This window comes from Pseudonaja textilis, chromosome Z (genome assembly GCF_049901715.1).
Source record: "Pseudonaja textilis isolate UNSWEBS1 chromosome Z, rPseTex1.2, whole genome shotgun sequence".
NCBI classification, from domain to species: Eukaryota; Metazoa; Chordata; class Lepidosauria; order Squamata; family Elapidae; genus Pseudonaja; species Pseudonaja textilis.
The window spans coordinates 89,495,470-89,512,903 of NC_142008.1; the positions used below are offsets into that span (position 1 = coordinate 89,495,470).

The 17,434-nt window shown below is 36.9% G+C and overlaps 1 protein-coding gene across 5 annotated transcripts in view; it reads left to right on the plus strand.

Moving 5' to 3' along the window:
• Positions 1-17,434, plus strand: part of ACLY (ATP citrate lyase) — a 70,447-nt gene that overhangs the window by 29,069 nt on the left and 23,944 nt on the right. For 4 of the 5 annotated variants that reach the window (XM_087916247.1, XM_087916246.1, XM_087916245.1 and 1 more), the window contains 8 exons: positions 4,507-4,621; positions 5,424-5,560; positions 6,781-6,842; positions 9,319-9,436; positions 10,136-10,290; positions 10,678-10,768; positions 12,330-12,359; positions 15,604-15,745. In XM_087916247.1, coding sequence (XP_087772373.1) covers positions 4,507-4,621; positions 5,424-5,560; positions 6,781-6,842; positions 9,319-9,436; positions 10,136-10,290; positions 10,678-10,768; positions 12,330-12,359; positions 15,604-15,745 — 850 coding nt within the window. The remainder of the gene's footprint in view (positions 1-4,506; positions 4,622-5,423; positions 5,561-6,780; positions 6,843-9,318; positions 9,437-10,135; positions 10,291-10,677; positions 10,769-12,329; positions 12,360-15,603; positions 15,746-17,434) is intronic. The other variant, XM_087916249.1, reaches the window with a different exon arrangement.

Consider the following 17,434-nt stretch of genomic DNA (forward strand, 5'->3'; position numbering starts at 1 on the left):
AAATTTGAGTATCAGAAAAACTTGGCTTAATGTAATATTTATCTCTTTTTTTGTAAAGTCTTAATGATTCACATTGTAATTTAATTGAGAAATCCACTTAGCTCTTTTTTCTTCCATAGCTTTCTTAGCAATAACGCTAACACTTAGACTTATATACCACTTTATAGTATTTTACAGCCCTCTCTAAACGGTTTAGAGTCAGTATATTGTTCCCAACAATCTGGGTCCTCATTTTACCAACTTTGGCAGGATGGAAGGCTGAGTCAACTTTGAGCCTGGTGGGATTTGAACTGCCAAATTTGCAGGCAACCGACAAGAAGAAGTAGTCTGCAGTACTGCACTCTAACCACTGCACCACAGTAGCTTCCCAACTTATGAAGAACAGCTCAAGTGCCTTCTGTTCAACCTTGTAATAAATGAATTTAATTCTGGCCTCATTGAATCATCTTCTTGCCAGACACTAATGAAGTCTCAGACTCTGCACTGTTTTAGAATTTTAATGAAAATAACCCCCATTCTCTAGAAGAGCTAAAATCAACAGTCTCATGCCATCTGGGATGTTCACTTAAGCATTCAAACGTCTCTTCTTCCATTCCAAACCCCATTTTCCTAGGAAAGCTTTCAACATATATCTAAATTAAAATTAATTATTTTATTTGTTAGCTGTTTATCCATAACTAAAAACTTATTTAATCTATTTCCCCCCCACCCCCAAGTTTTATTAGATTTTTATTTTTAAATATACCTCAATATTAATACATGAACAGTATGGCCTCTGGGTATAAATCATATTGATACAAACAGCAATAATAATAATATCATCACCATCAAACTTATATAATCCTAGCATTAATATACATGGTTGTTTTAGAGTAGTTATTCAATATTTCAGTGTTCCATTTTAATGCCAATGATATTATAAGCATACATTGTAATACCATATTTCAACCTCTGATCTTTTCCATCTAATTATTACTGATATTCTGTTATATAAAAAGTATATCTTTTAATATTCCCCCTATTATTTCTACCTCTGTTCTAGCTTCTAGTCAGATAACCATTGCTAGTCCTAGTATTAATACACATGTTTATATTAAGACAATCCTTCATTATTTGGTTGTTCAAAGCCACAATCCACCATTCAAGTACCAGTCTTCCTATTATCTAAATATACCTAATTATACCATCTTTCAATCTCCAATCTTTCCATCTAACTATCGCTTCATATAAAGGTCTGTATTCTTATTTCTACCTCTATTCAAATTTCTAATCAGGCCATCATGATATGAGGAAAAAAGTGTGTGTGTGTGTGTGTATTCTTAAGTTTTTGCGGGTACTTACATGTATGGTATTCAGCTTTGTTCGGGTATTTTCCCACATCATTATAGTTGTGCTTTTAAAGTTGTAGCAACGTTTCGGCAGAATCTCATCTGCCATCATCAGGCTTCTGTATTGTGTTCAGAAGCCTGATGATGGCAGATGATATTCTGCCGAAATGTTGCTACAACTTTAAAAGCACAACTATAATGATGTGGGAAAATACCCGAACAAAGCTGAATACCATACATGTAAGTACCTGCGAAAACTTAAGAAAACATACATACATACATACATACATACATACATACATACATACATCAATTCCTTTCTATCCATCATCTCTTGATTGTTTTGGTACTTTAATTTTTATTCATTTTTTTTTTACTTGCCTCCCATACTCCTCTCTTGGATCTTTGTTTCTATCAGCATCTGTGTCTTCACCATTCAGACTGAATATTTCTCCCATTTCTATCTTCCTAAGCTGCCAGGTCTCCAGAGTATCCACCCAAACCCCTATCTCTCTTTCAAAAATAACTTTCAGATTATCCGATTCCATTTTAAAATCTCTTAAAGTACTTTTCCCTTGGTTTATTTCATCAGTCATTATTGTCTTTATTTCTTCTCATTCTCATCTTGTTTTGTTTGCTGGTTTGTCTGTTCTATCTTTTTTTCCATTCTTTCTGCTATTTCCTCTCTTTCCTGGACTCTTTGATCTTCATTCAATATCAGTTGTAGCATATTTTCTATTTTCCCATTTATGCCTAGCATTAGGGTTTTTTTTTAAATCTCTGTGATTCCTTGTCATAGTACCCCTAATGCTTTGAAACATAAACACCATTTCTCTTGAAACCTCACTCATTTTCCCCGATGGAGCATCTTGTTTTAATTCAATAAGTCCCACTCTTACTCAAGTCCAAAAATGATATATTCCAGTCCAATATTGGTCCTCAGAAAGTTCAATAATCATAGTTCTTTACATCTCAGGTTTATTAATCAGTTCCATTTAAATAGTCCAGGCAGCTTCTGCAAGTCAAAAGTCACTTTACTTTACCTAAGAGTCTTCCTTATTCTCACAATAGAGTCTCCAGTAATCATAAAGTAGATAGTTATAGAACAGTATCCTCCAGATAAGTTGTTTAGTTCTCTAATCAGAAATTTTTCTAAACTTGTAGGGATCTGGTATATTCCATTCACAAGTAGATGGTGCCCACAGCTTAGGTTTCAGCATTGTTTCAAGTCTTATAGATTTGATTAATCCAAATTTAGTTCAATTTATGGAAGCAAAGTCAGATAATAGTTTCAGTTAGATAATTCCAGCATTTTATAATACCTTTCCAAAACAACACCTGCCCAATCTAAAAATTCAATTTTCTATGTTTTAAAAGGTCTTTCGCTTTTCTTCCCTTAGTTCCTCTCTTTTGGGTCCAGGATTTTTCTCTTTATGGTTGTTCGCCACTAAGAGTCTCTTTTCCTGGATTTTCCTCTCTTTTCTTTAAAGTTAGGGTCTAAATAAAAAGGAATCTTCTCACCAGCTCCAATCACTGTTCATCTACACCGCTCCTTATATTTATTTGTTGCCTTGGCATCCCAGCTTAGTCTCTTCTCATTGTGGATGAGTGGGAAAAAGCCCTGAATCAAGGAAAAGAGTTGCTACTCTCTCACCTGCAGGGCACCCCTCTTTTTTTCACTACTCCTACAAAGTGGCTTTAGCTCTTTTGGGAGCTCTCCAACAGGGAGAACTCAGCATGGGAGCACAGAGACCCGCTCCTCATGTCCAATAGTGCCGTAGCGTCAGCTGGAATCCCCCAAAATCATTTAATCTATTTCTTTTCTTAATTGCTCTGAGGAAAATATCTGTCTATGAGCCCCTCCATTTGTTGTGGTTTTATATCTATAGAAATCATTATGGTGACAAGTCTAACTTTATGACCTACCATGATGGCGCAAAAGTTAGAATTATGGCCTCAGTGATTTCTACTGTCTGTTTCACTGTTCATGTATGTAAGTGTGCAGGGAGAGAGACCTCAAGACAGACAGAGCTATATATTTGAAGAAAAGAGCTAGACCCACCCCTGAGGCATATATTAATGGATTGGTGCTTGAGCAGGGGTGTGATTCTACCAGTTCGGACCAGTTCTATAAAACCGGTTGTTACGATTCTGTGCAGTTCAGAGAACCGGCAAATCGCACCACTGGCTGGCTCCTCCCTTCCCCACCCACCCTGCCCAGGAGGCTTTCCTGAGGCCCAGTCAGGGGTGGTATTCAGGGGATTGGGGGAAGAGAGAAGTGGCCTGAGAGCAGAGCTGAACCTTTCTTAGGATTGAAGCTTCTATTTTTCAGCGCAGACTCAGGCAGCAGATTGCAGAAGGGTAGATCTGGGAGTGAAGCTGTGATTCTGCAAGCAGCTCAATCTGCCTGCCTGCTTTGCCTGATTTTGGGTAAAAGTTGCTCTTTTTTTAATGAAAAATTCAATCTTTACGTATATATTTACAATATTTACATACAAGCCATGCCCAGCCAGTCACATGACCACCAAGCCACACCCACAAATTAGGCCACACCCACAGAACCGGTTGTTAAGAAATTTGAATCCTACCCCTGTGCTCAAAGGATTTGCATACTCCATCTTAAATGTGGTGGAAGCAGTGCAAGACTGTTCATTACATAGTTAACTGATCAATGCTTCCTGTTTGTCCCTTGCAACTGATTGAATCCCTGCTTAACCTAGCATAGGATCATGAGGTTGGAGGGAGTTAAGTATTGAGCACTTGTATGTATCTATACAACAGGAATGTCCAACCTTTTTGGACTAAACTTTTTTTTAAATAGCATGATTGAAGCTGCAGGAATGACCGATGACAACATTTTCAGACCTCTTTTTGTGGACAGGGAGCTTATAGGAACAAGATATATCCTGGTGGCTTTACTGAGACTATTACATTTATTTTAACACTTCATTTTTGCAAAAAACATTTTTAAAAACCTACTGTACCACTAGATTTCAGAGATCTTAGCTTTTCCTACAGAAGCTTGGCAATTGAAATGATGTTGAGAGTTGAAGATTCTCCTGTATCTTTATAAAGATGGTTTTGATTTCTTGTTTAGTGTTACAAGAAGGATATAAATGTATTTCTGTTCCATAACATTTTGATTCAAATGATATTCAAATGCTATATCTTTAGGAAGCCTATATTGCTGACCTTGATGCCAAGAGTGGAGCCAGCTTAAAGTTAACCATCTTGAACCCCAGTGGCAGAATCTGGACCATGGTGGCTGGAGGAGGTGCCTCTGTGGTTTACAGGTATCAGACTCAGGTTTTGGTGGAAGTGATGTGGCTGTCACATACTTTAGTGTAGATTGTGATCCAATTCAATAACTGCAGCAGGAAGACATTTGTTACGCTTTTGTGTGCCAGAACCTCAGCAGGGTTACATATTGTTGAATAAACAATTCCAGCAGCCAGGGTTTGAGTGTCACCATTTGCTTTCATCCTGTTAATCATTGTCAGGAAGAAATGCTGTGATCACAGCTTTAGGAATGTGAATGCAACTTTGCTCTGTAGCATATTATTTTAAATACTTAGGTATTTTTCACATCTAAGAAATAGTTAGCTGGAATTTGGATAAATGTGCACTACTAATAGCCTTTTACTGTGGGGAGGGGAAAGAGAAAAGTTAGGACATTTGTATCTGGACATTTGATCCAGATAGCATCAGGATAACCTCTGCTCTCTTTCTTTTTCTTTTAAAAGCTTGTTTTTAGCAAATACTGAGTCTTTTCAGAAGCTTAGGTTTGTAAAGCTCAGTGAGCAGACATCAGTGTCTTTTCATGATCTCATACTTGGGAGGTAAATTACATTAGTGCCATAGTTTTCCCTAACAGACATTCTGCCTGGGGGAAACTATGCCTAAATCTGTTAGAAAGATTGGATTTATAAATATTTAACAAAACATCAGTATTGTAATTACTGTACTCTAACTCTTAAGAATTGCTTGAGGTAGCTGTTGCTCTTGTTTCTGCAGGTAACTTAATAGTTGCTTCAGTTTTTTATGCAGACTTAATGCAGTTTATTCCTTTTAACACCCCATATACATTCCATCTAGTGACACCATTTGTGACCTTGGTGGGGTGAATGAACTAGCCAACTATGGTGAATACTCTGGAGCTCCTAGTGAGCAGCAGACCTATGATTATGCCAAGACCATCCTCTCCCTCATGACACGAGAAAAACACCCAGAAGGTAAAGATCAAATTGGAAGGTGCAGGCACCCTTTGTTCCTTTAATTCTGTATGTCCTTTAGCAAAAGATCTGCTCTGCTATTAGAATGAATGCAGGAGCCATGATACCTCCAGGCCCCATCCTGGTTTCTGATGCTCTGAAGTAACATAGATGGGCAAATGCAAGGCAACTATGGGAGGACCAAGAAATAGATTAAAGAGGGTTGAAGGCTAGATGTAATGAGAGTCAAGGGGAAGTGTAAAAAAATGGGAGAAAAAAAAGAAGGGAGACTAGCACATGTGTAGAAATTGAATAGATGTAGAAAGAAATCAGTGGAATGGGATCTGAAAGCTGTGTTCCTCTGCCAAGTTCTCTTGATTTAGTGACATGCAAAGCTCAAAAAAATCAATTTCTTTCTCAAAAGCTCAAGAAAATCAATTTCTCTCTCAAATATGTTTAGGAATGTAGAATTGATTTGGGAAAGATACACATTCAGGTGGTCCATGACATATGACTACAATGCAGCCTGTCCATTATGGTCATTTGTTGTCACAGTTGGGTTGGTCACATGACTGACCCGATTTTCCACCTTTTTTGTGATGGTTGTTAAATAGCAATAGTACTTAGACTTATATACTGCTTTATAGTGCTTTACAGCCCTCTCTAAGCGGTTTACAGAGTCAGCATATTGCCCCCAACAATCTGGGCCCTCATTTTACACACCTTGGAAGGCTGAGTCAACCTGGAGCCTGGTGGGATTTGAACTGCCAAATTGTAGGCAGCTGGCTGCAGAATTAGCTTGCAATACTGCACTCTAACCACTGCGCCACAAATACTACAGTCATGAAACGAGCGTCACAATTGTTAAGCAAACCAATAGTTCACTATGGGCACGTTTTTGCCAAAACTAGAGATAAGTGCTAGTTTTTGGCAAAGCTGTCTTAAAAACATCAAGCTGTGTTGCCAAACCCCCAAAGTTTGATCACATGGCCTTAGAGGGGGTCCAACTATCAGAACTTTGAATCTGGGTCATAAGTCCCTTTTTCGGGTCTGTTGTGACTTCAAACAGTCACCAAGCTGTCAAGGACTACCTGTATTGATAATTCCTTCAAATTTGAGCCATTACTACATTTCTGAGTGCAGTTGCCTGCTTCTAAATAACTATAGACCTGATTATATATTCTATATATTCTTGCCAAATATTTTGTTTTAAACTTTTTCTTTTTCCTTCTCTTTGCAAGGCAAAATCCTAATCATTGGAGGAAGCATTGCTAATTTTACCAATGTAGCTGCCACTTTTAAGGTAAATAAAAGATCATGCCAAAGAGCTTGTTAATGGCCATTTCGATTTATGGTTTGGGAAGATGCATTCACTTTTGGAAGTGTCCATGTTTGGACTGGCATGAAGTAGTTTGAAGCAGCTTTTGCAAAAGAGTCTCTGCAGCATTATTATTGGAACAGAACATTTTTCCCCAGACAACTGGCATTTATGTAAACAGATTTAGCAACACAAATAGGGGTTCAGTTATGTCCCCCCCCTCTTATCATGGGTTACTATGCATTGATCAGCCTTGATTGGGCTTTTTTTCCCCCTTCCTGTCTTGAGAATATAGAGTGTGAAGAGTGTAGTATGGAAATATTTTGTTCACTCGGGCTTTCAGGATTTAAGAGACTTCCTCTTAAATATACACAAAATTATCTGCTACAATGTTCTACCAGTCAATGACTACTTCAGCTTCAACCACAACAATACAAGAGCACACAACAGATACAAATTCAATGTAAACTGCTCCAAACTTGATCGCAGAAAGTACAACTTCAGCAACAGAGTGGTCAATGCTTGGAATGCACTACCTGACTCTGTTGTTACATCCTCTAACCCCCACTCCTTTAACTTCAAACTATCCACTATTGACCTCACCCCATTTTTAAGATGTCTTTAAGGGCCGTGCATAAATACACCATCGTGCCTACCGCCCCTTCCTATTGTCCCCATTTATTCGTACCTATTTCCTGTATTCTTACTCAGTTTATACTTATATCTATTATTTTGTAAGTGATTGACAAATCAAATAAATAAAAATAAAATAAATAATAAAATATTAGACAATCTTTTGGGGGTATCTTTCAACCCTGAACTGAAGGCAGAAACAAGTCTTATTTTGGGGAACTTGGACAGTTTTTGAGCCAAAACACAAGAAATGGAACCATGCTACTTAATATTCAGTATAGTACCTAGTACTGATATCCACAACTTCATTTACAATTTGGGTTCTTTTATCTTTATCTTGGGTTGCCCCCATGAATGCATAGGGAGTATATAGAACCGGAAAGGAAAGTGCAGTTTAAATTATATTAATAAGCAAATTTGTGACAAGTCATAACAAAATAAAGACATACATCGTAAATATTATAAATGAATCAAGCTTTACATGTTTCTTTGATCTTGTGCTATTTAATGTACTTTTTTAGTTTTTCATTTTCCCTTCAATAAATAAGTCATAAATATGTTCAGTTCAAATAATTTTTCTTGGCACAAAACAAATTAAGTTGTCCTAGGTCAGACCATAGTTTATAACTGGATGGTAATAGAATTAAGAATTAAAAAATAAAATTGAAATTGAAAGAATTATATAACAATATATCACTTGAGCTAACATAACTAGCTAATTACATATGGTGATTAGTACTGATATATAATAAAGTCAGTCAAGACAGAGAAGTAATCAGGAGAAAGTAATACTATAATATAAATCAAATCAAAATAGAATACTTTAACAAAGAGCAATCCCAGTTTTTCCTTAATGTGATGTCCATTTGTTAGGTTTATTTCTAACAACTCCAGTGAGTTCCTTATTCCTTTATAGTTAAATGAGATTGCTATAAAGTGCAATTCATGGTGTTAATTAGACAATAATTATAATAAAAACAAGACCTAGTTTGGTCTAGTGGTTAAGGCACCAGATTAGAAACCGGAAAATTAGAGGAGAAAGGATACCTAGGTAGGTTCCCTATTGAATTATTTATAAAACTAGTAAAGACAGGATAAAAAAATATAATTTAAATCTAAAAATATAGATGTAAAATGCTTGTCTACATCTTCACTTCCAAAGCATTGTCGAACTTCAAAGCAGTGTTTCAATATCTCGAACACCTGTGATTTACGAACTATCAATAAATATCTCTTGCCAATTTGTTAACATCTACATCTAGTATTATTTTTTTACTTCTGCAAAGATAGGGAGAAAATCCAATTTATAGCTGCTCAGAGCATGATTTCCTGTTCCAAATATACAGTAGCTTTAAGCAAATTCACTAAATTCAGGCTTTGACAAGCCTTGTTCTTCAAAAAGCAGTATTCCCTTATTTACAGCATTCTTGCTTTTGGTTCAAGCTTTGTTTGTTTGAGACTTCAAGAGATTCTCATTAACTCATATCAAAAAATGAGCAAGCTAAATTAAAAGCACTTAAATTCGAGAGGCTTGAATTTGTATCCACTATCGGGAATTTTAGGCATCAGTGTTGCTTTAGATAATAGTAAATATGCAGGCATTAACTTCTCTGCATTATCAATTAAAATATGTAATTAAGGAAATATGAAAATTAACTTTTGGAAATTAACTTTCCTAATGTGATGCTCTGGTTCTTTCAGTACCAGACAACAAAACAGCTACTGCTACAGTTCCCTACCAAGTGTCGCTCTGTGAAATTGCTGAGTTGTTTCTTGATGTTTAGAGTATCTATCTCTATGATTTTTTTTTAACAAAAAAATTTTACAGGGTATTGTTAGGGCCATTAGAGATTATCAAGGCCCTCTCAAGGAGCATGAAGTGAGGATTTTCGTGAGGAGAGGTGGCCCCAATTACCAGGAAGGCTTGCGTGTCATGGGGGAAGTAGGTAAGGATGCCCAGTGATTGTTTGAATTTATAGTGCGGGGGGGCACTCCCTTCCAGAAAGGCAAATAGCTGAAATAAAAATTTGTGCCTCTTTTTCATACGTAAGCCAAAATGAGGAATAACATCTCTTAATTTTCTTTCCCAAATGACTTAGAGCACTGCAAAATCTCTTTCAGACTGGAGTGGAAAGAGCAATAATAATATTGTCCTTGTTGGGTTCCTGTGTGCTTAAGCTAGCAGCTCCTGCAGCATTTGCTCAGTTCAAAATAAGCTGTTGCTGGGCATTAACTGGTTGGCTCCCTTTTATTCATGTTTCGGTTAACTGAAGTTTTTTCATATGCCTGGATTTGAATCTGAATTTCAGCCACGTTGATGAGACAGACTGCAAGGAAACAGCTCTGACCAATTACCCAAGGAACCTTGGCAGTTTTGAAAGCATTGTGTGAATACTCAACATATTTAACTCAGCAAGTGGGCTATATACTAAAAGATGGCTTGGTGGGCACTTCTACTGCTGCCATCTGGGCTGCTGACACTTTTAATTGCTGGTCTATTTAAATTGCCACTTTCATTCATTCTTGCAGCTTAATTATTCAGCAAAATGTATTGGTTATTTTGTAGATTTGCACTTTTTCCTCACTAACTTTCCAGAATAAACCTTAACAATAGGCTAATCCATTTCTTTACTCTTTGCACTTAGGAAAAACTACTGGCATTCCCATCCATGTTTTTGGTACCGAGACTCACATGACTGCCATTGTTGGTATGGCACTGGGGCACCGGCCCATTCCAAACCAGCCACCAACTGCTGCTCACACTGCAAACTTCCTCCTTAATGCCAGTGGCAGCTCCTCAGTAAGTCTCTTTTGTTATCCACTGTCTTCTTTGGCCTCTGTGCTGTTGTGAAGAGGCCTACCTTTCTGCTTGCAGTCTTATTGAGCCTGTGCCTGGATACTAGGAAATAGAGTTCTGATTAAATAATGGGAGGACATTGTGACTTCAGGAACGTTGGTGCTCTATGTAGTGAGATGTTGCATTCCCATTATTTGCAGAAGCACAGTAGATCAAATAAAACATCAGAATGTGCAAGAGACAATATTGTGATACTTCTTCCTAAACCTTTTAAATTGTTCTCCATAACTTTTACCTGCTTTGTAGAATGTCAGCCAACCCATCCTTACAGCATCTATCTCTGCTAACCCTGTTTTGTTTTCTGATTGTTTGTTTTTTGCTCCTCTTCAGACCCCAGCTCCAAGCAGAACTGCATCATTTTCTGAAGGCAGATCTGATGAATTGGCTCCAGCTAAGAAAGCTAAGCACACAGTATCTTCTGGTAAGCTCTTGGCCTTTTTCTCTTTGGGAGCTGTTGCAGGGACATCTTACTATTCTTCTGCAATCCACTTGGGTTTATTCCCTGAACATTTTTGGCCTCGTTTCCTAATTTCTCTCTGGCACTCAACAAGCCCTTCATGTGGATTTTGGGCAGCTAATGAGAGATATGAAGAGGAAGCCAAATAGGTTAACATGGGAATATCCTAACATGTAAAGGAATCAGTAGTTCCCAATGATAAAATATTAGTATATGTCAGCAAAATGTGGAGGCTTTAAATAAAGGAAAGCAACAATAAAGGTGAAATAAAAACTCTTTTTAAAAAATTGACAATTGAGAAGATGTTGTTCCAAAGGGTTTGTGATGCTACACAAAATCTTTGTACCTGTAAATTCCTTTGCTCTTCATTAACTTGTGGAAAAATTGCAAGAATGCAGGAAAACTAGCATCCTAAAATGTGCATATCCTTGGGAAGACAAAAATGTACTGTTTTCAAGGAATATTTTGTCTATCAAGGAATTCTACCCATCTGCTATGAGATCCCTGCATTTAGCTAATAATTTTGGGTTGGGCTTTTTCGTTTGTTCTGTTTTCTTCAGGGAGGTTTTGCTCTTCGTTTACACTACAAGCTAACTACAGCAGTGAGATTTAAAACTATGTTTTTGAAAACAATGGGGTGGATGTGGGTGAAAGGTTTCTATATGCCTACATGCCTCCCCACTTGCTTGGAAGCACAGCATACAAGTATGCGTAAGCTTTGTATAGGTAGTCCCCGATTTATGATCAGAACTGAGCCCAAAATTTATCTAGCTAAGTGAATTTTATTTGTTGAATAAATTTTATCTTCTATTACGACTTCTTGCCACTATTGTTAAGTGAATCGTTGCAGTTGTTAATCTGGCTTTCCCACTGACTTTGTCAGAAGGTTGCAAAAAAGGTGATCGCATGACCCAGGACATTACAACGGCCATAAATAGGAACCAGTTTCCAAGCATCTGATCACATGACCATGGGGATGCTGCAGCAAGTATGAAAAACGGTCATAAATCACTTTTTTCAGTGTCATTAAACAATTACTAAACTGTTGTAAGTCGAGGACTACCTGTACATAGGTGCATTCATAACAACTGCTATTGCATGTGTCGGGATATGTAGGTTGAGGCAAGATTTACCATTTCCATAGTTATTGTAGTAGCTCCTCAATGCCAATCCTGTGCGTTTGGAAGGAATAGGTCTCTTAATCTTCCAGTGGGTCTCTTTTAGTGACCCTTCAAGGTGGTATTATAAAATAAGAGCCACTGGTGGTGGTGGTTGTTTTTTAAAGGTCAAAATGACACAAGCTTCCCCCTTTGAGTTATTATGGTCAGTGTTTCCACTGAATAACCTTTTCTCTTCCCTTTCCTCCAATGAGATTCCAAAAGCATATAGTTTGGGAAGGGCATAGTTTGAAAACCACTATACTAAGTTCCAAATAAAGGTGTTCAAACTGTCCCTAAGCACAATGTGAGCCAAAGCCCAGGACCAATTGTCGAATTTCTTGCAAAACTGATTCTCTCTTTAACAGATACATCCCCATCTCCAAGACCTGTTCAAGGTAGGACTACCCACCACTACCTTAGCGTCTCCAGCCTTGCTACCAGCTGCTTCTGCAGTTCTATTCAATGGGTTTTCTGTGTGTTTGGGTTTTTGGTTAGCTTTTATTATTTCTGCTTTTTACATTCCCCTTGCAAAATTCTGCAGCAAGCCTTGGTTGATTTCTGTCCTCTTTTTTCCTAGGAATAGGGGTTTTCAAGGCACTTTTCTCCCCACCACCCACCCTAATTCCCCATTTTTATGTTTAAATTTATGAAGGACCTAACATAGCTTTTTAACACCAATTAGCACTCAATCTTACTGAATCACTTTTCTGCTTCCAGAATTACACTTTTTTCACAGTGAGATATCTAATTTTAGCGGGAGTCTTTTCTACCTGTCCAGTGGCTAGTTCTATCAGAATGACTACCTCTGCAATGTCCCCTATTATTTTAAACCTGCTCTTTTGAAATAATGTTATGAAAAAATTTCAGTACAATAAAAGTAAAGAAAATGAAATAAAATAGAAAAAATGAAAAAAAGTAAAAAAAAACCATAGAATGATTACTTCCACTCTGCCTTTTGACTTTCAGCACTCTTACATACATACATTAAGCTACATCCTTCTTCACTGTCATTCTGATGTTTGGGTGATTAACCTCAGTCCCAATCTTTTCTCTTTTGTTACCTTTTTTCTTTTTAATTATAAGCCAGATGAAGCTGTTGGGAGTTGAGTGGCCTATAAATTATAGAATCAAAGTTAGTCATAGTCCAGCATGTCATCAGTGGTGTATGCTAAACTAGGCATTATGTACTTGTGTGGACCAACCACTAGAATTCCTAGCAATGAAATTACTGGCTGGAGAGTATTTAGAGTTGAAGTCTTTATATCTGGAAGATAATTAAACTAGGGAAAGCTACCTTAGGACATCAGAAACAGCCTAAGCAAAGAATCTCTAAAACTGCCTCCACCCACATAGGCAGGGCAAGACACCAGAATATAAGCTGACAGCAAACAGTACTCCTTACTAGCATAGATGATTTACCTAATTAGGGTAATGAAACATCTGCAAGAAAACAAGCAAGCTCAGAGAGCACCAAAGATTCCTCACAATCAGATACACACACAAAAAACCCACTATATGTTTCTCAATGAAAAATACATACATAGTATAAATACAGATTTTTCCTTTTCCCTTCTTGAGATTCACAATAGCAAACCCCAGACCAGTTTTATGAAACAGTGGAATGGTTTGTGTCAGGCATCGAAAGATCATGTAAAAATCTAGTAAAACTGATATATTGCTAATCATGCCTATGCACAGGAATCTTCTCAATTAATGGTTATCACCTGCTTGAAGTTAGATAAAAATAGTGAAATTCAAATGAGATTGGACTTAATTTCCATGTAGCTAAATAGGGATTGTAAATTAATCTCTCATTTAATTCAACCCCCAGATTCTGCCATTTCTTCTCTTATACTTTTGATACTTACTTAATTCTAAGTGCATCATTAACCTTTGTACATAGAAACCTTAGCCACTAGCAGGGGATTGTTCCTACTCAACAGGCACTAGTGAGGGTTGTATTAAACATGTAACTGGATACAACAGAAAAATCCATGCCTCCTCTTTCAGTTTTTTCTTGTTAAATTCAGGCGATCATATGAGCAGTGTCAGGTTTAATGGAAATTAAAAACTAATTCCCTGGAGATAATTGGGATGAAAAGAGCTTCTACTAGTATTTTAAGATTTTTATCTATGATAAATAATGAAAGACCCATTTCAGTTCCACCCTACTTGACTGTTTGTAGTGGGTTGTGTAGTTCTAAAAGTCTTGTGGTGCTCTGTGTGTATGTGAGTGTTGTTCAAGCCCTTTTTGTAATGCTACTAAACAGGTAGCGCTGGAGGGGGTACATTTGGTGGTAATTTGGTAGAGGAGAATTCTTCAAGGGTGAACAATTTCCTTATGCCACTGTCTCAAGCATTAGATAGCTTACTTGCACACTGCCCACTAAAACATTAGTTCTGTTCATTCTCACATCTTAGAAGGGTGCTTTGATTTATATAAACGTTTTGATATGGACTATTTGAAGCTTAATTTTCTGATGACAAACTCTTGGAATACTTTAGAGTTTGAAGATAATCGACCTCACATCATCTTCGGTGGCTCAGTGGTTAGAATAATATTGAGGGCTAATTCTGCCCATTGTCTGCAATTCGATCCTGAAAGGTTCAAGATTGACTCAGCCTTCAGAGATTAGTAAAATGAGGGCCCAGATTGTTGGGGACAATATGCTGACTCTATAAACTGCTCAGCCTTAGAGAGTTCTGTAAAGCACTATGAAGTGGTATGTAAGCTTAAATGCTATTGCTATTTTATGGTATAGGTTAGATAAGATTTCCAGTCTGATCAGGATATCTTTAAGGAAGATCAGAAACCCTGTGACTCACTGGGTCATCCATTGAGGAAAAGATAGTGCAGTCTGATGTAATCAAAGTAAACATTAAATTTTAGGCTGACCATATTTTTTAACCAAATGCTAAACAGTCCTATGATCATCTAAGAAGAGTATATAGCATGAATAGAAAAATAATTGTATGGCAAATGAATTTCAATAAGTCAATATTATCTTAGCTAAACATATAAATGGAAAGGCCAAGAGTAGGCAAAAAGCCTCAGGAACTGAAGTGATTTCCGACTTCCTGCTGGCTTTTCCATTGACTTTATTTGTGGGTAGCTGACTGGAAACATCAGAAATCATGACCGTATGACTACAGAGAGGCTACAGTGGTCACAACTTTGCAAATAAAACTGGCCCAAACATCATGCAAATTTCAATTCCATATGAGTAATAGGTCCTGGATTTTTTATACAATTATTTAAGTTAGCAAATTCAAAAACTGTTGATATACTACAATCCTTTGGGCTAACTTGAGGGTAAACAAATAAACATAATGAGAGTTTTAGTAATATATAGATACGTTCTTGTTTGCATGAAAAGCTGCCTCTCCCACTCACTCATCCCAACATCTCTTACTATTTAAGCCCTGCTATGCTGCCAAGAACGGTAAATTTACCTGTAGGTTTGTAGATGATATGAAACAAAAAACTATGTTGGCTGCTTCATTTCCAGTGCTTTGCTTCATATGAATGGCTGGTATGCTGGCTCATTCCCTTTAACGCAGAGAGATGTGACTGACCAGTCTTATTGCTGGCCATACATTGCCACCTTCTAGTAATCTACTCTTTTTTTCTGTTTGCAGGCAAAGCTACAACCTTGTTCAGTCATCATACCAAGTCAATTGTGTGGGGAATGCAGACTCGGGCTGTGCAAGGCATGCTGGATTTTGATTATGTCTGCTCAAGGGATGACCCTTCAGTGGCTGCCATGGTTTATCCATTCACGTAGGTTCATCAAGTGCTTTTTTCAGGCTACTTTGCTTATTTCTGCTTGTATTAAATTCCACTCTTTTTTAAAATAATAATGCTGCTAATTTTCTTAAAAACTACAGATGAAAATAAATGATATCATAATACAAAACTTTCAGAAGCAATTCAACAAATATATATAATTTGTTGACTAATGCAAACTGTCATGAAATATACACAAGACAATAACATAAAAATAAAAATAGAAGAAAAATGGCAAAAAATCAAAATATGTGACACAACAACTTTATCTATCCTTATGCAAATAACCGTGCCTCAATTTTTAAATAAAAAATTGGATCTTGACCACACAGAATCAAAGCAGTAAGAACCCATTCAAAGGTTGAGAGTTGACAAATGCAATTAATTAAACTCTCCTTCTAGTCTGGTGTCCATATGTCTAAACATAATTACCCTTTTGGAGTCCAAGCATAATTTCACAAGAAGAGTACTACACTCCTGCTCACAACAGAATACCCTATATCATCAGGTTTGAAATTTTGGGCTTGGACAACCTTGAGCTATGCCACCTAAAGCTGGACAAGCATTGAACACAAAATTATGTACTACAATGTCCTACCAGTCAATGACTATTTCAACTTCAACAATACAAGAGCACACAACAGATACAAATTCAATGTTAACCGCTCCAAACTTGATTGCACAAAGTATGACTTCAGCAACAGAGTGGTCAATGGCTGGGATGCACTACCTGACTCTGTTGTTACATTCTCTAGCCCCCACTCCTTTAACCTTTAAGCTATCCACTATGGACCTCAGCCCATTCCTAAGAGGACTGTAAGGGGAGTGACTAAGTGCACAATTGTGCCTACCGTCCCTGTCTATTGTCCTATTCTACCTATTTCCTGTATTCTTACTCATGTTTATACTTATTCCTATTATCTTGCAAGTAATTGGCAAATCAAATAAATCAAATAAATAAATAATACATCCAAAGCTCCTCATAGTAGAGAAATTCCATATTTGGGAGCTATAATTTAACCAGACATTAATATATATAAACTGCAGTTTCCTTCCAAGAACTCAGACTACAATAGTAAATAAGTCTAACCAGAAAGGAACTACCAATGGGCACAACAAAGCATGCACAAATATGTCTTCAAATATATTGAATCTCCAACGTAGGAAGGATGATAATCAACCTTTTACATATACCCATTGGAGAGTCCTGTAAATATAAAAACATTTTTTTTGTCGGATTGACTTAAATTTATAATGACAACAAACACACCTGACCTCCTTAAAACCTTAAAATGATGTAATGAAGGGTAAGTCAATTTTTTGTTTGGAATTTCTTGTATATTATACAAATGTAAATATGTAATTAAAAATAGTTAAGAATGAGTGGCTTATTTAGTTCTGTAACAGCTTTTTAAAGTGCAGTACTTTAATTAGAATTTTCTCCCCCAAAACTACAATTATTATAGTTACAATTACAGTTGTGATTGAGCCAAGTCTTTTTAATTAGATTAATCATAAATTTAAACTAAATTTCCATATGCCAACTATTTAAATTGCTATATTTATATAAAGAGTATGGGGCTGCCACACAGAGGAAGGGGTCAAGCTATTTTCTAAAGCACCCGAAGGCCAGACAAGGAATAATGGATGGAAACTGAACAAGGAGAGATTTAACCTGGAGAA